Source organism: Macaca mulatta, chromosome 3 (assembly GCF_049350105.2).
Source record: "Macaca mulatta isolate MMU2019108-1 chromosome 3, T2T-MMU8v2.0, whole genome shotgun sequence".
Lineage (NCBI taxonomy): Eukaryota > Metazoa > Chordata > Mammalia > Primates > Cercopithecidae > Macaca > Macaca mulatta.
Window position 1 is genome coordinate 11221757 of NC_133408.1, and position 21706 is coordinate 11243462.

Here is a 21706-nt window from a genome sequence, read left to right on the forward strand (position 1 = left end):
GGTTTAAATGGAAATATCTGGTGAGCTAGTTGTTGCCTTCTTACAAACCATTTAAAACATTCAGCTCTCCTCATCTCCTTAGAAGAAGGGTTTGGTGCTTTCCCTGTTCTAATCTTGTTTTCTTAGTACAGCAAACAACAGCTATGTAGCTATTTCATGGGCACTTAAAAAAAAAAAAAAAAAAAGGATTTCTGACCAGTAATAGGTTATCTGCAGACCCCAAAGGGTTAGAAAGCCAGGGTGGATAACAGGTCCTAACAGGGGCCAAAAGTTTCATTTCTTATGGTTCACTAAAAATCACACACCAGGAACAGCCTCCACCTACATGAAACCTGTGAGTCACCCCAGCCTTCACCAGCTCAACCTAACTCACCACTTTGCAATTTCTACCCACGTGCTCAACATGACCCCTACTGCACCCTCCCTTTCTGCTCTCTGTACATTTTTTGGGGTGTTTCACTCAATTCCCAAGCATTTTTTTTCTTTTCTTTTTGAGATGGAGTCTTGCTCCATTGCCCAGGCTGGAGTGCAGTGGTGCAATCTCAGCTCACTGCAACCTCCACCTCCTAGGTTCAAACGATTCTTCTGCCTCAGTCTTCCAAGTAGCTGGGATTACAGGTGCCTGTCACCACACCTGGCTACCCAAGAACTTTTGGGAACAGTTACCAAACTGTCTCAGACTAAAATGGGCACAGCAACCAAAAAGTCTTGCACAGTCACTTCAATTACTGTGGCTGCAACACACTGGCTCAGAGGTTATTGTATAGCCTTTCACCGGCATCCACCTTGGAGAGCTGATAACTAATCACTGCTGGGTGCCACACTGCATTTGGTTTTCTGTCACAGCTAAATTGATTCAGTGATTCATGAAGCTTTACTTGGCTCTTGGTTCAATGTCAAGAAACCACAATATTTGGAAAAAAAATCAATGTTAAGCAACTTTAGCAACTGTTCACATGAACCTTCATTTATCAACTAAGAAAACAAACAAAAACACTCCAACTATTTCCACTTCTAGTGTGATTCACACAGATTTAAAAGATCACAGTAAGCTTTAGGGAACTAATGTGTTCATCGGTCCAATGATGGAAAAATCACGTAGGACATATACTCACATATCTGTCATCAGAACACAAACATAGCAGAACTTCTAGAAAGGGCCTGGGATTAGGAGTCCATTGGCATGGAGTCTGGTAATGTCCTCCAGCTGCCTCCTGTGTGACCTGGACGGCTCATTAACTCAACACACACTTACCGAGTCTCACCGTGTACCAGCCACAGGGCCTGCAGCTGGACTTAAAACTGCAACGAGACAGATTGTGCCTCCTAAGGTAGAAACTGTAAAGGTGGATTCTCCTCTGGGAAATGGAAAACCAACACCTGGTCTATGTGAGAGCTTGAAATGGTTAAAGGGCAATGTTTTGGTTACATCTGTCACGTCCTGATATAGAGCTCATGAAATGCACCCTTGGCTACTTCCTGACTAACCCTTCAAACCATTCTGATTACTTGGTTTACTTCAGGCTGGGGGAGCTGTGCAAAGGGACCTGGATTGATTCATGGGTTCCACTCCAGCCTCCTGCACCCCTCAGTCACAGCTAACACCACAGGAAAGGGTGACCTGACTAGGGCCTCCAGCACAGGGAAATGTGAGCAGTGCGTTGTATAATCACATGGAAGCTTTTACAAGCACAAAAGTCACCAGTGACTGAACATGGGCTCTTAAAACAGGTCCCATTAACAGAGATGAATCACTGTGGCGTCTCTCAGAAGAGTTAATAAGCTGGAAGTGAGTTCTTACTTTATAATTCTCCGGAAACAAAGGTCACTGTATATACTCAATAGTTTTTTTTTTTTTGAGACGTAGTCTTACTCTGTCAGCCAGGCTGTAGTGCACTGGTACAATGTCGGCTGACTACAACCTTCGCCTCCCCGGCTCAAGCTATTCCTTTGCCTCAGCCTCCCAAAGAGCTCGGATTACAGGTGCATGCCACCATGTCCAGTTAATTTTTTTGCGTTTTTAGTAGATACAGGGTTTCACCATGTTGGCCAGGCTGGTCTTGAACTCCTGACCTCAAATGACCCACCTGCTTTAGCCTCCCAAAGTACTGGGATTATAGGTGTGAGCCACTGTGCCCAGCCATACTCAATAGTCTGAACAGATACACTTTCTCCCATTCCTAAGCAGTGACCGGAAAAAAAAAAACAAAAAAAAAAAACATGAACTTTTGTGCATATGAGTGTTACACATTTCTTCAAGGTGCTACTGAAATCTGTCAAGATATTCTGCTTCATATCACACTAAATTGCCTTTTCAAGCCCTGCCCTGGCTTTGCTTTTTAATTTAGAAGCAGCCTAGTTTAATGGAAAGAAGAAGGACTTTAGAATCCGATACGGGATGGGCGCGGTGGCTCACGCCTGTAATCCAGGTACTTTGGAAAGCTGAGGTGGGCGGATTGCTTGCGGTCAGGAGTTTGAGACCAGCCTGGCCACCACAGGGAAACCCCATCTCTACTAAAAATACAAATATTAGCTGGGCGTGGTGGCACACGCCTGTAATCCTGACTACTTGGGAGGCTGAGGTGGGAGAATCGCTTGAACCCATGAGGCAGAGGTTGTAGTGAGCCAAGATCGCACCACTGCACTCCAGCCTGGGCGATGGAACATGATAGAACAAGACTCTGTCTCAAAAAAAAAAGAATCCAATAGACACAGTGGAATAGAATCCCAGCTCTGGGGCTCGCTGACTGTGCGAGTGGGAAACCTTCTCACCCTCGGACCCTCACCTGTAAATGGAGGTAACTCCTGGAGCAGAGGAATTCATCACGCAACGTGATCAGGTGTGTAAAGCAGGCTCCAAGCGCCCAGGAAAGGGTCCATTCATTTCCGCCACACTAGGGGCCCTCAGAGGGTATGTCTTCCCCTCCACACTTGGTGACTCAGCGGGTAACTCCGTAGCAGGACAGGACACCATGGGAACCCTACACTATGGTCTCCCTTATTAATGAGCTACATTTCTCTCCACATAAAGGATCTCATCGCTCCAGGCTCGGGACTTCCCCTTTGGTAAAGAGACACAGAGAGATTCCTGGGAGGAACACGGCATTTTGAAATCACAACCACCAAGGAAATGTGAAAGAGCAACCCGACCTCCACACCTACTGCTGCTTGCCATGTCTCTGCACTTCCTTCCCCATGTCTTTTTTTTTTTTTTTTGAGACTGAGTCTCTGTTGCTCAGGCTGGAGCACAGTGGCATGATCTGGGCTCACTGCAAGCTCTGCCTCCCGGGTTCCCGCCATTCTCCTGCCTCAGCCTCCGGAGTAGCTGGGACTACAGGCGCCCGCTACCATGCCCGGCTAATTTTTTGTATTTTTTAGTAGAGACGGGGTTTCACCGTGTTAGCCAGGATGGTCTCGATCTCCTGACCATGTGATCCGCCCACCTCGGCCTCCCAAAGTGCTGGGATTACAGGCGTGAGCCACCGCGCCCGGCCCCTTCCCTGTGTCTTATAAAGCAGTGGAGTAAACACAGCCTGGACAGGACGCCCACGCACCTGTCGGAGATCTCGGAGCCTTCTTCGAGGCCGGGCAGCAGGCCCACGATGAACGCCTGCAGGCTGGGCAGGAGCAGCTTCTGCAGTGGGAGGAAGTACTTCTCGTACAGGGCGAGCAGCACCGGCCTCACCGACACCGCCGCATGTGCCAGGAGAGGAAATAACCCGCAGCTTCGAGAAAGAACGAGAGGGAACGGGGCAGAAATAAGATACCCAGTCAGAAGTCCCACGTGACAAGCCAGCCCAGGGGAGTTTTCAGAAGCAAACAGCTGGCCATTTAAACTGCTGGTTTCGATGTGTGTGTGACATGAGATGGTCACAAAACACTGTTATATAATGAGCCGGCAATGAAGCTGTCCGCACGTTCAGATCCTAAAGTTCCCTTACAGAAAAGTCGGGACGGATAGACTCTAGAAGGCGCCCAGTGACGTCTCCTGATGATGGCTTTATGATTAATTGCTGCACACACAGCCCCACGCTTATATTGCCTGTTTGTCATTTTCTCATCTTGTGAGCTGAAATACTGGTTACTTGGGTAATAAAAAGGAACACAGCAGAGAAGCAATCGTACCTGTACAGAAACAAGTCCTTGGCCAGCCATTTGGTCCCCACAATTTTAAAGATAATCTCATAGGTTTCTAGGGCTTTTAAGTGCACACCACTGGGCAGGGCAGGATGCAAACACTGAGCTAATCTTTTACTGATGAGGAGCCGTCTTGGCAACAAGGAGTACCTCAGGTTACTCTGAAGAGCCTGTCAAACGAGAAAAAACAACACATGAGGAAGAAGGCAGTGATACTTACAATGGAGCGTGAATCTGCTGAAGCCAGAGAGACTGCAGCCGTGCCCTGGTGTGGCTGTCAAGAAAGAGATGCACGCAACAAGGGGGTAGAGGGACTGCATGGCGAGAGTCCACGGCAGCTCTGGCAGCGCTGGAGATGAGGCAGGCACAACGACTTTCTTAGTACGTGGCCAGCTTCTCGGTCACACCTCGGAGCCCATGGTGGGTGAGGGCCATGTGCTTCTCTGTCTCAGGAAGCCATGAGTAGGGGTTCACCCAGAAGATATGGATTGGGATTAAAGGAGACCCTTCCAGGCTGTGACTCCTGACATTTCTACCAGTTGGAGATGGTGCTGGGAGGGACCCGTGTTCCCAGGAGGAAAACGGCACCACCCCACCGGCCTGGAGCAATGGTTGTCCCGAGCTAGGCTTCCATAAGCAGGACACACGACATGCCTGCGGGAAAGCATCCCAGGGTGCTCGCTCTACCCAAGAGACAAAGCCGAGAGTGTGAACAGATCTATGCCGTCCTTTATGGCATCGAGTAACCATGGGCAGAGCTTTGTGTGTGGGAGGCCCCTCATGGCTTAATCTTTTTTTTTTTTTTTTGAGACACAGTCTTGCTCTGTCACTCAGGCTGGAATGCAGTGGCGCAATCTCAGCTCATGGCAACCTCTGTCTCCCAGGTTCAAGCAACTCTCCTGCCTCAGCCTCCCAAGTAGCTGGGACTACAGGAGAGTGCCACCACACCTGACTAATTTTTTGTATTTTTAGTAGAGACAGGGTTTCACCGTGTTAGCCAGGATGGTGTCAATCTCCTGACCTCATGATCCACCCGCCTCGGCCTCCCAAAGTGCTAAAATTACAGGTGTGATCTACTGCACCTGGCCGGCTTAATCTTACAACAGAGTGTCTGATGTTATGGGGGAACGATCCGCATAAGTAGTTCACTTGCTCACACAAATATTTACTGAAAGCCTAAGGGTAAAGTTCACGCTTCTTTTTTTTGAGATGGAGTCTTGCTCTCTTCTCTCACCCAGGCTGGAGTGCAATGGCATGATCTTGGCTCACTGCAACCTCCACCTCCTGTACCTCCTGGGTTCAAGCGATTCTCCTTCTTTAGCCTCCTGAGTAGCTGGGATTACAGGCACACACCACCACATCCAGCTACTTCTTGTATTTTTAGTAGAGATGGGGTTTCACCATGTTGGTCAGACTGGTCTTGAACTCCTGACCTCAAGGGATCCACCCGCCTTGGCCTCCCAAAGTGCTGGGATTACGGACGTGAGCTACTGTGTCCGGCCAAGTTCACGCTTCTTAAAAGATCATTCAAAGGCCTCCCAAGCACGGCTCCTGCCTGTTCTGCCTGCAATCTGTGGCTCCAGCCTGCCTTTCACTGCCCCTCGCCTAAATGCCCTTCCGGCCACCTTGCTAACTCTTCCTCACGTGTGATTTAGCTCAGTGCCCCCATCTCAGGGAGGCAGAACAGGCCCCCCTCTGCAGTGCGAGGGCAGGGACTATCTTACTCTTCTCTGCTGTCTCCAGCACCTTGCACAGTGCCTAGAACAAAGCGGGCAGTCAGGAAGAGCATCTAAGACGTGTGCAATGCCAGCTGCATTCCATCCACATCAGAATCGTGGGCCCTCAGCCTCATGACCGCAGGACCATGACAACTTTCCTCCTGTATGCAAAGACTGCGATCCCACCTCTAAAACACACTCAGGTTATGTAGGACATAAAAGGAAGACAAGGAAAACAAGAATATTTTTCATCAGAGGCCTGTGGTCTAAGTGAATTCTCAAATTCAACAAAACGACATCTTTAAAAATAAAAATCAGATATGGCCAGGTGCGGTGGTTCACACTTATAATCCTGGCACTTTGGGAGGCAGAGGTGGGTGGATCACAAGGTCAGGAGTTCAAGACCAGTCTGGCCAACATGATGAAACCCCGTCTCTACTAAAGCTATAAAAAATTAGCCGGGCGTGGTGGTGAGTACCTATAATCCCAGCTACTCGGGAGGCTGAGGCAGGAGAATCACTTGAACCCAGGAGGTGGAGGTTGCAGTGAGCCAAGATTGCACCATTGCACTCCAGCCTGGGCGACAGGGTGAGACTCCACCTCAAAAAAAAAAAAGGAAAGAGAGAGAGAGAAAAATGCAGGAAGAGCAAAGGCAATGAGCCAACAGGACTTAGAAAAATGAGAAGATGCCTTCCCTTTGTGATAAGAAAAATAAAATTAATATTATAGTGAAATATCATTTTCTTCACCTGTCAGAGAGGTAAGCTTGACTCAAGCACATAGGTTCAAGCATACAGCAGAGCGATCTAGAGATCAGGAACAAAGCTAATCAAAACCAGGTCTGGATTTGGCCAGACAGAACTTGCTGGACTGCTCCTTGGAGCTGTCATCACACAGAGATTGAGTGTTTACACACTCCACATGGAGGCTCGCACTTAACAAATGCTTCAAAACTAAGGCTAAACAAACCAATAAACGAAACTGAGGCTATTACTAATGCCTGGTCTAAGTATGCAAGCTTGGGCACCAGAGCCTCCAATTCCAGTTTCACAATTTGCTGGTTGGGCAAATCACCTTTCTGGGCTGCAGTTTCATCTGTAAAACTGAGGACCGTGATACCTCACGAAGTTACAAGCGTAAAGAGATACCATGTGTAAGGAGTTTAGCATAGTGCCCAGCACAAAGTAAGCAATCCACACACATGACCTCTTATTATAATAACAAACTGAAAAATAAGCAGAAGATTTAAAGAAGGAGACAAAATGCATTGCCTTTTAGGAGAATCAGTTGAAACCCAGTTGTTTACTAGTGATGTCCTTCATCGTTACAAAAGCAACAAGGGCATTAATTAGAGAAACTGAGAAAAATATAGTATTAGAAAAGAAACTGTTGTATGTTTGATGGTGAGATCAACTGCAGGCCCAAATATGGCGAGAATTTTAACAGATGCCGAAGTCATGGAAGAAACCTGCATGTAAGAGGTACAGCTGAAGAACCTAAAATTTCCTTTTAAGATGACACAAAAAAGATAAATAATAATTTAACATTAAAAGGAGATAAGGTATTATTTCTTACATGACACAGTGAATTTTTTTTTTTTTTTTTAAAGACTGAGTCTCACTCTATTGCCCAGGCTGGAGTACAGTGGTGAGATCTCGGCTCACTGCAACCTTCGCCTCCCAGGTTCAAACGATTCTCCTGCCTCAGCCTCCCAAGTAGCTGAGATTACAGCACCACCACCACGTCCAGCTAATTTTTGTATTTTTAGTAGAGACAGGGTTTCACCATGTTGGCCAGGCTGGTCTCAAACTCCTGACCTCAAGTAATCTGCTCGCCTTGGCTTCCCAAAGTGCTGGGATTACAGGTGTGAGCCACCGCGCCCAGCCGACACAGTGAAAAATGTCTAAAGAAACAATCTGCCTCCGGACACAAGACTGGAGATTAGAATCAACCAGGTGAAAATGCTTTCCATTTAATAGATTTGAAGCACTTTTGGAAACAAAAGGTTACTCACTCTAGTCCCCTAGACAGAACTCCCTTGTCCCCCTGTGTAGACTTAATCCATGCAGAAAATAGGGTGGTGAATCCTATTGAAAAATATCTTCCGCATCTATTAGAAGGACCAAAATCCAGAACACTGGCACCACCGAATGCTGGTGAGGATGTGGAGCAAGAGGAACTCTCATTCATCGCTGATGGGAATGCAAAATGGTGCAGCCACTTTGGAAGACAGTTAGCAGTTCCTTACAAAACTAAATGTACTCTTCCCAAATGGTCTAGTAATCATGCTTGCTGGCATTTACCCAAAGAAGCTGGAGATCGATGGTAGGGTACACATCGATGGTAGGGTAGAATGTACTTAATACCACTGAACTGTGCACTTAAAAATGGTTAAAATGGTCAACTTTAGGCCATGTGTATTTTACCACAATAGCATAAAGAGAAAAGAAATAATGCTATTTCGTGGCAACTGCTCTTGCCGGCTAAGGCTGCATGAGCCACAAACTCTCTTTTTTTTGAGACGGAGTCTTACTCTGTTGCCAGGCTGGAGTGCAATGGCGTGATCTCGGCTCACTGCAACTTCCACCTTCTGGGTTCAAGCGATTCTCCTGCCTCCGCCTCCCAAGTAGCTAGGATTACAGGCACGTGCCACCATGCCCAGCTAATTTTTGTATTTTTAGTAGAGACGGGGTTTCACTATGCTGGCCAGATTGGTCTCGAACTCCTGACCTCAAGTGATTCGCCTGCCTTGGCCTCCCAAAGTGTTAGGATTACAAGCATGAGCCACGACGCCTGGCCTAGCCATGAACTCTTGAGTGACGCTTGGACGCCAGCCCCTCCTGGACTGAACTGACCAGAGAACAATGGCACTGATTTCACAAATCCTGAGGCAGCCCAGGGATTTGGTTCAGCTCTCTTGAGAGTGAGCTTTCAATCTTTAATTAGCACAATAACCACCTTCTAGGGCTTGCAAACTCCTGACTTCCTCTTCAGGGTGTGTGTGTGGGTATGTGTTTTTTTTCTGGCTTGTTTTTAAAGTTCTAGTGGGCTTTGTCTTATTCTCTGACAGCGTCTTCACCCTTCGCCAAACAACACACTTCAGCTCCCATTTGGCAACGTAGCTGACACTATGACCCACTAACCACGGCTAGAAAAACTCCAAGATAAGAAGTATTTGGAAGCCAAGAAGGAAGCCCTGCTCTCAAATTCCTTCTAACTCTCATCTAGGAGGAGAACCAAGAGCTCCTGCCCTCATGGACAGTCTTGGTGACTTTTCCTTCTTTGAGCTAAAACTGGGCCACATGTCACTCTCATCCCTCTCCCAGCAGGCCCAGGGCTGCCAAGACTGGAATCACAGCACAAATTGGGTGTGCCACCCTCACACTACCTTTCTCATCTCCATCCTCCATCCAGGCTTTGCCAAGAACCTTCTCCAGCAAGAAAAGCTCAACAAACATTTCCGGGACAGTTTCACTATCCAGAAACCCAAACTGGCTGGCCAGTAAGCTTAATATATGTATCAGATGAGAAACGTTTTTCTGCAACTATAGAATAAATATCACAGAGAAACAGATGAACTGAGGCCAGGCGCAATGGCTCACACCTGTAATCCCAGCACTTTGGGAGGCTGAGGCGGGCAGATCACTTGAGGTCAGGAGTTTGATATCAGCCTGGGCAACATGGTGAAACCCTGTCCCTACTAAAAATACAAAAATTAGCCAGGTGTAGTAGCATGCACCTATAATCTCAGATACTCAGGAGACTGAGGTGGGAGGATCATTTGAACCCCAGTGAGTTGAGATTGCGCCACTGCACTCCAGCCTGGGTGAGAGAGTGAGACTCCATCTCGAAAAAAAAAAAAAAGAGATGAACTGGCCAGGAAAAATGGCCATGTTTTCAAAATCACCTTTTTTTTTTTTTTTTTTTGTTGAGACGGAGTCTCGCTCTGTCACCCAGGCTGGAGTGCAGTGGCCGGATCTCAGCTCACTGGAAGCTCCGCCTCCCAGGTTTACGCCATTCTCCTGCCTCAGCCTCCCGAGTAGCTGGGACTACAGGCGCCCGCCACCTCGCCCGGCTAGATTTTTGTATTTTTTTAGTAGAGACGGGGTTTCACTGTGTTAGCCAGGATGGTCTCGATCTCCTGACCTCGTAATCCGCCCGTCTCGGCCTCCCAAAGTGCTGGGATTACAGGCTTGAGCCACCGCACCCGGCCTCAAAATCACTTTTAATTTCATTAATTTATTTATTTAGAGACAGAGTCTCACTCTGTCCCCAAGTGCTGGAGTGCAGTGGTGCAATCTCAGCTTACTGCAACCTCCACCTCCTGGGTTCAAGAGATTCTCCTGCCTCAGTCTCCTGAGTAGCTGCGATTACAGGCGCCCACCACCATGCCCAGCTAAATTTTTTTTAATTTTATTTTTAGTACAGACGGGGTTTCACCATGTTGGCCAGGCTGGTCTCAAACTCCTGACCTCAGACAATCTACCTGCCTCAGCCTCCCAAAGTGCTGGGATTAAAGGTGTAAGCCACTGTGCCCAACCCAAAACCTTTTTTTTTTTTGAGACACAGTCTCTCTCTGTCACCCAGGACGGAGTGCAGTAGTGCGATCTTGGCTCACTGCAACCTCTGCCTCCCAGGTTTCAGCAATTCTTCTGCCTCAGTCTCCCGAGTAGCTGGGACTACAGGCGCGTGCAACCATGCCTGGCTAACTTTTGTATTTTTTAGTAGAGACACGGTTTCACCATATTGGCCAGGCTGGTCTCGAACTCCTGAATTCATGGTCCACCCACTTCAGCCTCCCAAAATGCTGGGATTACAGGCGTGAGCCATTGTGCCCAACCCAAAATCACTTTTTTATTTTTTTTGAGACGGAGTCTCACTTTGTCACTCAGGCTGGAGTGCAGTGGTACGAACTCGGCTCACTGCAACCTCTGCCTCCCAGGTTCCAGCGATTCTCCTGCCTCAGTCTCCTGAGTAGCTGGGACTACAGGTGTGTGCCACCACACCTGGCTAATTTTTGTATTTTTTAGTAGAGACGGTGTTTCACCATATTGGCCAGGCTGGTCTCGAACTCCTGACCTCGTGATCCACCCGTCTCGGCCCCCCAAAGTGCTGGGATTACAGGTGTGAGTCACTGCACTCGGCCTTCAAAATCACTTTTTAAAGTGAAAAAAAAAAAAAAGGAGAAACTGATTTAACAGGAAATTAAACTTTCTTACTGATTTCACTCAGGAACTATACTGTTCTAAAAGCATTCCTTGAGATATAATTAGGACATAATTATAATATTTTTGACCTCATTATATTCATAGGCTCAGTAGGCTGGACTTAAAATACTAAAATGTAAGTATAAAGTATGTTTGGAAAAAAAGATTCAAACTACATCCAAGCTTAACAGAAATCAGGAAGTGTCGCCATTGCTCCACCCAAGAAAATATCTTTGTTTTCCTTTGACTTTACACAAACTGACAGTATGACAGTCCCCAGGACACGGCATGATTTAGAAGCATTCTGTGTAGGCCACACGATGAAAACTTCCAGAAGGCTACACCATGGATACAAAACTTAATATGCTTAAAAATGGTTAAGATGGTACATTTTATGTTATATGTATTTTACCACAATTTACAATGTTTATATGTATTTTACCACAATTTAAAATACTTTTAAAAAGGAGTAATTTAACATATGGGTGGGGAGGGGAGAGAATTATGTTTCATTTTTAAAACGCTTTATTTAGCCTGTAAAATAAAAATGTGAAATGTTTCCTTTAAAAGTTCCTAGAAGAGAGAGTCACCCTACTGTTGCACAGAGTACAATGCTGACTTCAGAACGCCAGATGTCTTTGTCTAGAAAGAAATGTAAGTCGGCCAATGTAAAAGCACGTCTCCCATCAAGCGAACGAGGAGCTGCATTTTTCGCGGTGAAACACCGACACGTCTTCCTTCTGGAAGTCAGGCATCTTTATAAGGGTGTTCTTTTCATGCCACTGAGAGGAAGCTGCACAGTGGCACAGTGAGTCGGGGAGGCCAGGTGGCACAGGCTCGAACGCTCAGTGAAGCACTTGCCAGGGGGCACTGTTAGTGCCCTTTAGACAGGATGAAAATGGAACAGACGCAGAGCCGTAACAGACCAGCACTTGGCCGTGACTTCCCAAGTGCTCACGGTGTGGCATTCCCCCTTGCCTGAAATGGCATGACCCGGTTGCTTTGCCAGGTTGAGGGAGTGGTGGTGGCCAGAGATAAGCTGGAAAATAGGCACAAGGCAAGGCTGTCCAGAGCCATCTCAGGGAGTCAGGGTTCCACAGGTAACCAGTGAGACCAGCTTTTGTTGAACTGGGAGAGCAATGCTGCTGTAACTCCTATGTAAACAAGGAGCTTCCTTCTCTGAAAGGTCACAGCTGAAATATCATTGTGTTCTATTTACCTAAGTCAGCTGAACCCTAACAGGGCCATGCACGCGATTAATCAGCTCTCAGCATGAGTTATGACATCCACATCCCCAAATCCCAGCTTCCAATAAAGCTGCTAGCAAGGAATGGGTCACTCAGGCTAACTCCATCTTCTGCATCAGGTAAGGAGACACATTAGAATATGCATTTTTTTCCTTTTAAAATGTTCTTAAAATTACTATGCTGCTTGAGTAGGCGTAGAACTGAAGGCTGAGTATATCACCTACTAGAGATTTTAAAAGCATGTTCAGAAAAAGAGGCAGGCCAGGTGCAGTGGCTTATGCCTGTAATCCCAGCACTTTGGGAGGCCAAGGTGGGTGAACTGCTTCAGTCCAGGAGTTGAAGACCAACAACATGGCAAAACCCTGTCTCTACAAAAAAATACAAAAATTAGCTGGGCATGGTGACGTGCACCTGTAGTCCCAGCTACTCTGGAGGCTGAGGCAGGAGGATCACTTGAGTCTAGGAGATCAAGGCTGTGGTGAGCTACGATCGCACCTCTGCACTCCAGCCTGGGCAACAGAGTGAGACCCTGTCTCAAAAATAAAATAAAAAATAAAATAAATAGGCTGGGCATGGTGGCTTATGCCTGTAATCCCAGCACTTTGGGAGGCCGAGGAAGGCAGATCACCTGATTGGGAGTTCAAGACCAGCCTGGCCAACATAGTGAAACCCCGTCTCTACTAAAAAAAATACAAAAATTAGCCAGGTGTGGTAGCAGCCTCCTGTAATCCTAGCTACTCGGGAGGCTGAGGCAGGAGAATCACTTGAACCTGGGAAGCGGAGGTTGCAGTGAGCCAAGATGGTGCCACTGCCCTCCAGCCTGGGGACAGAGTGAGACTCTGTCGAAAGCCGGGCCTTAGCTTCAGCAATGTCATTCCCCCAACAGACGGTGAGTGGGTGCTGGCCACAGTCAAGCACCCGCTTGACAGGGGAGGGGAGGGGAGAGGAGAGGAGTGGAAGGGAGGGGAGGGGAGGGGCGGAGCAGCCAGCTCATCCAGGCCAGGCCCTGGGGGAAGAGCACAGTGGGTGCTTGACTGTGGCCAGCACCCACTCACCATCTGTGGGAGGAATGACATTGCTGAAGTCAAGACCTGAGTCTTGGCAGCTTGGCCAGTTCAGAAACTCATTTGTATCAGTTTACCCAGAGGTGGCTCTGCTGTGGAGGGAATGTTTTGCTGGCCGCTGGTCGAGTTCCTAAGACGAGCTCCAAAAGTCAGTGGGAGGGGAACTGTGACAGAGGCCAGGCTCTGAACAGCAGGCCGGGGTCTGAGTCCAGGCTCCACCTCTCATCTGAGCAAGCCTGTCACAAGTCACCAGATAGCTCTGAGGCTCTGCTTTCTCACCCATTATTTCTGAAATCTGGAATCCTCCAAAGTCGGCACCATTCAGCCCCTTTTACTGAAGAACGAGCTAGAGCTCAGAGGTTTGCCTGCAGCTTCCCAGGTGCACAGAGTATTTCAGGTCCGCCAGCGCCCTGCAAAGCCCACACTCCGGGTAGGGGTGGAACATGCAGACATGTCAGGGGAGGCTGAGGAAGTGCTGTAGGTGACCAAAAATGTGCTATCACCTACTCATAAGCTGGTCATGCAGGATAAACTCAAAGAGGAGCTGAAACATACAGAGTATTCATTCTATTTCCACTTCCCCAGTGTGTCAGGGTTAACACTGGATATGCATACACATGTCCACACATGCAAGCACACAAATACATACATACATACTTCCCATATACACACACCCTCTACACATGCACATACACATTCCACACATATACACTGCATACACACACACACATGGATACACACATCCCACACGTGTACACATGCACAAGTCATGAGCAATAGGGCCTGTTAACGACACAGGCTGTTCCCAATCTCTTAGTTAAGACGACTCAGGAATCCACATGCTAGATCAGAAAATCACTTCTTTTTTTTTTTTTTTTGAGACAAATCGTGCTCTGTTGTCCAGGCTGGAGTGCAGCGGCACGATCTTAGCTCACTGCAACCTCCGCCTCCTGGGGTTCAAGCAATTCTCGTGCCTCGGCCTCCCGAGTAGCTGGGATTACAGGCGCCCGCCACCACGCCCAGCTAATTTTTGTATTTTTAGCAGAGATGAGGTTTCACCATGTTGGCCAGGCTGGTCTCAAACTCCTGACCTCAAGTGATCCACCCGCCTTGGCCACCCAAAATGCTGGGGTTACAGGTATGAGCCACCACGCCCGGCCCAGAAAATTACTTCTTAAAACACAAGGCAATAAACTCACCGCTGCCTCACAGCGGGTAAGCTGCAGCACACATGTGCACATGCCGTCCCTTATTTCTCCTGTCAGAGTTTATTATGACACTTAGACTCAAAGCCACTCCATCTTGCCACTAACGCCTATTTTCCCTGTCTTCCCACAGAGGAAATTTAGGTAGCTGTGATGCTGTATAGTACCTTCCGCATTTCTAGACTTATTTTATTTTATTCTTTTGCAATTGCACAGCACTTCCTCAGCCTTCCCGACATTGTCCCGTGTTACCCTCAACCCTGGAGTGTGGGCTTCACAAAGAGCTGGCCGACCTGAAATACTTGTCGTATACCTGGAAAGCTGCAAGCAAGCCTCTGAACTCCAGTTTCTTTGTCAGTAGAAGAGGCTGAGTGGCACCAGGTTTGGAGGATCCCAGGTTTGAAAAACAATGGTGGCAGGCATATAATACGGGCTCACAAAGCAAATTGTTCTATATGGGGGGTCTAAGAGCTAACAGTCTCAGAAGTGGTGAAAAATGGCAGGAGGAGGTGAAGGCAGCTGAGTTCCGTAATAAATCACAGGAAAAGAAGGTAAGGATGTGAGGCCAACTCACCCTTCAGAACACAGTCTACACCTTGAAACGTACATGATGCAGAGAACACTGCCATTCTCACGCATTTATCATCACAAACCAGAAAATCAAATAATAGTGATCATACCATTAAAAATATAAAATGACATGGTATCGGGAAATATTATTTTTCTAATTTTTAAACATATTTTAATCTGCATACGAATGATCTGTTTAACAAACAGCAAAGCTTATAGGGAAACCTGCTTGTTAGAGACAGAAGAAAGAAAGAACGCCTTGGGGACAGAGTCATCTTATGAATCCTCAACACGTTTCAGTCCCCAAAGTCCTACTGGTAGAACTCAATATTCTTCAAAAATCACATCCAGAACAGAACTGGCATGCTCTAATGAAATGAGATGTTATCTCCTCCTCCCCAGTTCCTTCTTCTAGAGAACTCCCAGAGGTCTTCCTGATCCTCATTGCTACAGCAGAGTGGGTGCAGAGTGGCTGTTCAGAGTTCCAGCCTCAACCTCTCACAATGATCCGGTTCCCTGCAGCCCGCAGAGCCTCCCACACCTGAAGCGCATGTGGGCTGCCTGCTGGGACAGCACTTGTGTATGCCGGGCAGCCTGAGCACCAAGGAGAACGCAGAGCCTCAGGCCAGCAGCGAAGCACACAGCTCTCCACGATGGCCTGTTCTGAATCCAGTCTGTGGTCTTCCTCCTCGAGCTTTTTCATCCTGCTTCCCTAAGCTACTTGCATGGAAACAGGAGGCCTGTGAAAGAACCAGCTCTCGGCAGCTGAGTGGGAAGGGGCCTTTAACAGTGTATACAGGGGCTAGGCGTGGCGGCTCATGCCTGTGATCCCACCACTGGGAGGCCGAGGTGGGTGGATCACTTGAGGTCAGGAGTTCGAGACCAGCCTGGGCAACACAGTGAAACCCATCTCTACTAAAAATACAAAAATTAGGCCGGGCATGGTGGCTCACACCTGTAATCGCAGCACTCTGGGAGGCCAAGGCAGGTGGATCACCTGAGGTCGGGAGTTCGAGACCAGCCTGGCCAACATGGTGAAATCCCATCTCTACTAAAAATACAAAAATTAGCTGGGCGTGGTGGTGCACATCTGTAATCCTAGCTACTCGGGAGGCTGAGGCAGGAGAATCACTTGAACCTGGGAGGCGGAGGTTGGAGTGAGCCAAGATCACCCCACTGCTCTCCAGCCTGGAAGACAGAGTATGACTCTGTCTCAAAAAGAAAAGAAAAAAAAATAGAAAAAGCAAAAAACAAAAATTAGCCAGGCGTGGTGGTGTGTGCCTATAGTCCCAGCTACTTGGGAAGCTGAGGCAGGAGAATAGCTTGAACCTGGGAGACAGAGGTTGCAGTGAGTTGAGACTGCACCACTGCACTCCAGCCTGGGCGACAGACCAAGACCACGTCTAAACAACAAAAACAACAACAACAAAACCCACGTACACAGGAAATGTGAAGACGGCATGAAAGCTGGGCTATCTCCAGATATGTTCAAGCCCAAAGCTGACTCCTCTCTCCAAAAGGCAGCAACTATACAACTCCGTCCCAGGCACTCAGAACAAAGAGGCAGAGTGCTGTGGCTGGCAGAGGTGGCAGGTGCTAGAAGCACAAGACCCCCTCCAAAACACAACAAAGGTTCTGTACTTGGAATGGTGCCTCCCCCATGGGAGACAGAAGGTCCTCCGCAACTGCTCTGTAGGAGTCCTGCTCCCAGCCAGAAACCACTCCAACGGCTGCTAGACACTGCACGTTTTAAGGATGCACAAAAAACCTTTACTGTCAATAGACAAGCACATCTACGTCTGCCTGCAGAAGAAACAGGCTCTGGCTCTGGGGTTAAGGATGGTCCAGGGTTGTGAGCTCAGCGAGGACATGTGTGGCTGTAAAGAACAGACCATCCAGCCATACAGGTTTAAATGAAGAAATGTATTGCCTCACAAAACCAAAGTCTACAGCAGTGGTTCTCAACTGGGGAAATTTTGCCCCCAGGCGACATTTGGCAACGTGTGGAAACATTTCTGGCTGTTACAACTTTGGGTGGAGGAGGCGGTGATGCTGGCATCTACTGGACAGAAGTCAGGGAGGCCAGGATGGGAATAAGCATTCTACAGAGAGCTGGACATGGTGGCACACACCTGTGATCCCAGCTACTCGGGAGGCGGAGGCAAGAGGATTGTGTGAGGTTGTAGTGAGCTATGACTGCATCTGTAAACAGTCCCTGCACTCTGGCCTGGGCAACATAGTGAGACCCTGTCTCTTAAACAAAACAAAACATCCTGCAGTGCACAGACCACCACCTACCCGCAGCCAGAATGTCTGCCACGCCACAGCATGCCAAGGCTGGGAAACCAGGGATACAGGAGCTTATTTCTGCATTTTGTTCATGCAAGGGCTCAGTGACATCCTCAAAAGATCCAAGCATTTTGGTGCCTTACATGCTGCCAATGATGAGTCGGCTCTTTTTTTTTAGACAAGGTCTTGCTCCGTGGCCCAGGTTAAAGTACAGTTGTGCAAAGACAGCTCACGGTAGCCTCAACCTTCTGGGCTCAAGCGGTTCTCCTGCCTCAACCTCCCAACTAGCTGGGACCACAGGTACACACTATCACACCTGGCTAATTTTAACTTTTATTGTAGAGATGGGGTCTGGCTACATTGCTCAGGCTGGTCTCAAACTCCTGGTCTCAAGCCGGCCTCCCGCCTCAGCCTCTCAAAGTGCTGGGATTATAGATGTGAGCCAGCACGCCCCGCCAGTGAGTTGACTCTTAACCTATCTTTCCCTGTCATGGCAGTGTGTGCTCCTTTTTGTCTCTTTGTATGAGAACAAAACCTTTCCAACAGCCACCCTGCAGCCTTCCCTGAATCTCTCACTGGGCTAGAGCAGGTCATGTGCCCACCTTGAAATTAATCCCTGCCAAGGAAAACAGGATTTCTAGGATGAAGTCCTAGGACAATAACATTTACTGCTGGAGCACATCACCACGTGATCCCCAAATATAACTGGGGTTCTCTATTGGCAAGAAAGAAGAGGGGAGAATGGTTATCAGGTAGGTAACCAGCGAGTCTGCCCCAATCTCAGAAGTAAGTGGTGAGTCTGAACATGACCCCAGGTGCTCCAATTCCAGGCTACTTCCCAAATTCCACAAATCTGAATTAGATTATTTTCCAACCTATTTGCTTCCCAGGCACATCTTAGGCGTTGGGAAAATCTAGCCTAAGTACAAGAATCACCCCCAAACACAAGAGTAATATGGAAGGCAGAACTGTGATGTCTGGCAAAAAGCAATTCAATACTTGACATGTTGATCAGGTAATGAAATGACATGCCTTTCTTGCCATATAAAGATAAGTAGTTATTAAAGTTAGTAACCAAGGAATAAACTGATCCTTTATGAGACAAGAAACAGAGGGAGGTCACAGGGCAGAGATAACGGCGAAACACTACAGACTCTTCCATTAAACTCAGTGCATGCCAGGTGAGTGCAGGCACTGGACCTGGCCCACCCAAATCACGGCTCCCTTCTTCAGTTAGGGCTGCAGCTGGGCCATGGCTGCCCAGTCTCCCTGGGAGGCACGGGTGGACATAACACGTGCCATCAGGACCTGGCTTGTTAAAACCTCAGTATGTGTGCTTCTCTGTATCCTTCTCTCTTCCTGTGGGACAGAATGGCAATGAACACAGAAACTGTGAAAGTCACGTGTTCAAGAAGACAGAGTCCTGAGCTGGGCGTGGTGGCTCACACCTGTAATCCCAGCACTTTGGGAGGCTGAGGCGGGTGGATTACCTGAGGTCAGGAGTTTGTAACCAGCCTGGCCAACATGGTGAAACCCCATCTCTACTAAAAATACAAAAATTAGCCAGGTGTGGTGGCACACGCCTGTAACCCCAGCTACTCGGGAGGCTGAGGCAGGAGAATTGCTTGAGCCTGGAAGATGGAGGTTGCAGTGAGCCGAGATCGTGCCACTGTACTCCAGCCTGGCTGACAGAGCGAGACTGTCTCAAAAAAAAAAAAAAAAAGAAGAAGACAAGAGTCCTGGCTTGAGTTTCTGGAATGACCGTGTAGAAGAGAGCTGCCCATCTACCTGAATAATATGCTTAACTGATACATGAGTGAGGATAAACTTCAATTATATCAAGGGCATTGACTTTGGACTTTGTTACAGCAGCCAACATTATATGGTTAATACACTGAGAGTAACATTGCTATTCAACACTGTTCCAGGAAATGCTAGCAAAACATTAGAAAAAAATAAAAATAAAAATCAGTATTGGTTGATGGTACACCTGTCTACCCGAGGAAAATAATCCCATTTACAATAGCAAAACAACATGTATAAAATACTTAACATACTTGAGGAACAGGAAGGTCTTATGTAAGAAGAACTCTTAAGGACACAAGTGAATACTTTTTTTTTTTTTTGAGACACAGTCTCACTCTCTCTGACAACCCAGGCTGGAGTGCAGTGGCATAATCTCAGCTCATTGCAACCTCTGTCTCATGGGTTCAAGTGATTCTCATGCCTCAGTCTCCTAAGTAGCTGGGAATACAGGTGTACGCCACCATGCCCAGCTAATTTTTGCATTCTTAGCAGAGACGGGGTTTTGCCATGTTGGCCAGGCTGGTCTCAAACTCCTGACCTCAGGTGATCCATCTGCCTTGGCTTCCCAAAGTGCTGGGATTACAGGCATGAGCCATTGTGCCCAGCCACTTTTTTTTTTTTTTTTTTTGAGACGGGAGTTTCACTCTTTTGCCCAGGCTGGAGCACTGTCTATTGCCCAGGCCTGATCTCAGCTCACTGTAACCTCTGCCTCTTGGGTTCAAGTAATCTTCCTGCCTCAGCCTCCCGAGTAGCTGGGACTAACAGGTGTGCGCCACCACACCCAGCTAATTTTTTGTATTTTTGGTAGAGATGAGGTTTCACCATGTTGGTCAGGCTGGTCTCGAACTCCTGACCACAGGTGATCTGCCTGCCTCAGTCTCCCAAAGCGCTGGGATTACAGGTGAGAGCCACTGCGGCCAGCAAAGTGAGTACATCTTAATGAATGATGGGAACTACCACATTTCTAGAGGGAAAGTCCCAAGTGTGTAAAGATGTCACTTCTTCCCAGAATAATCTAAACTGTTATTATCTATAATGGTTAATATTAATAACCCCCTCCAGTTTTTTTTTTAAATTTATAAATTATCCAAATGCTCCCAACATGGGAAGGGTGGAGAAATTCTGGAATCAGAAGAGTGACAAGATTGGGGCAGAAAATGTGGTCCTGCTGGATAAACACATGACAAAGTACAGGAGGTGACAGCCTGTGACTCTGGCATCTGTGCAGGCAGAAGAGTGGGGCAAATAAAGGCCAGCACATACCCATGTGTCCAGAGGCTTAACTGTATGTCCACTGACCCAGCTGTTCCACCTCTAGCAATTTATCTTGACAAAAATAGCCACGTGCGTAAAGATGTTCATCACAGCTTTATTCAAAGTCGTGAAAAACTGGAAATACACTAGTCCAACAATAAGGGGCTTTGAGATCTTGTCCACTCCTATACAGTACCCCCTCCTTTTCTCTCACACATACACAAGATTGAGTGGGCTATACGTAAACTGTTCGCCTATGCTTTTTTGCCCTCTTATTTATAAGCATTTTTCATGTTAGTAACTACCAGTCTACTTGGTTCCACGGCTGTGCGTGCATTATATTGTCGTTTCATGACTTGCTTCACAACTACTCCCCCACCAGGGGTGGTCACTCCCAATTTTTTCCTATTACATACAATAAAACAGTGAAGATTCTCACAGTGATCTTTATGTTATGCGTCTATGGAAGTAAAACAAAGTTACAATGACCGCTTACTGACTTTCTAATCATCTGTCACGTGAGAAATGCAGAAGCCACAATAAGAGAGTATTACACTCTCATTAAAATGACCAAAGTGAAAAAGACTGACCATACCAAGTGTTGAAGAGGATGGGGGAGAACTGGAGCTTTCATACACTGCAGCTGGGAAGGTAAAACGATAAAATCACTTTGGCAGCTTCTTAAAAAATTAAACATGTACCTACTGGAAGCAACCCAAATGTCCACTAATGGGAAATGGATAAAGAAATTGTATCTATCCATGAACTCTGACTCAGCAGTAAAAAAGAAGGAACCTTTGATGTACACAACAGCCTGAATCACTCTCAAAATAGCTTTGCTGAGTGAAAGAAGCCAGACCAGAAGAAGAGAGAGAGGGCACATACTGTGGGATTGCATTTATATAAACTTTCAGAAAATGCAAACAAATCTATGGTGACAGAAAACAGATCAGCAGTTGTCTGGGGACAAGGGAGGGAGGGAGAGGACAAAGAGCAGGAGGAAACTTCCGCGGGTGACTGATCCATGCTCATTGTCTTGATTGTGGTGATGGTTTCACAGAGATAAACGTTATGTCAAAATTCTTCATACACTTTTAAATGCCTGAAGTTTATTGTATGTCCAATAAAGTTGGAAAGAAATTTAAAAGGAAAAGACTATTTTTAAAAGATAGGTAAATGCGAATGCCTGTATGTGACTCAAATACAAGC

The 21706-nt window shown here is 47.3% G+C and overlaps 1 protein-coding gene across 2 annotated transcripts in view; it reads right to left on the reverse strand.

Annotated features, from left to right (window-relative positions):
- Positions 1-21706, reverse strand: part of DOP1B (DOP1 leucine zipper like protein B) — a 123159-nt gene that overhangs the window by 77621 nt on the left and 23832 nt on the right. For both annotated transcript variants that reach the window (XM_015132917.3, XM_077995786.1), the window contains exons 3-4: positions 4126-4307; positions 3555-3725 (exon numbers count right to left, since the gene is read on the reverse strand). In XM_015132917.3, the coding sequence (XP_014988403.3) occupies positions 3555-3725; positions 4126-4307 (353 nt within the window). The remainder of the gene's footprint in view (positions 1-3554; positions 3726-4125; positions 4308-21706) is intronic.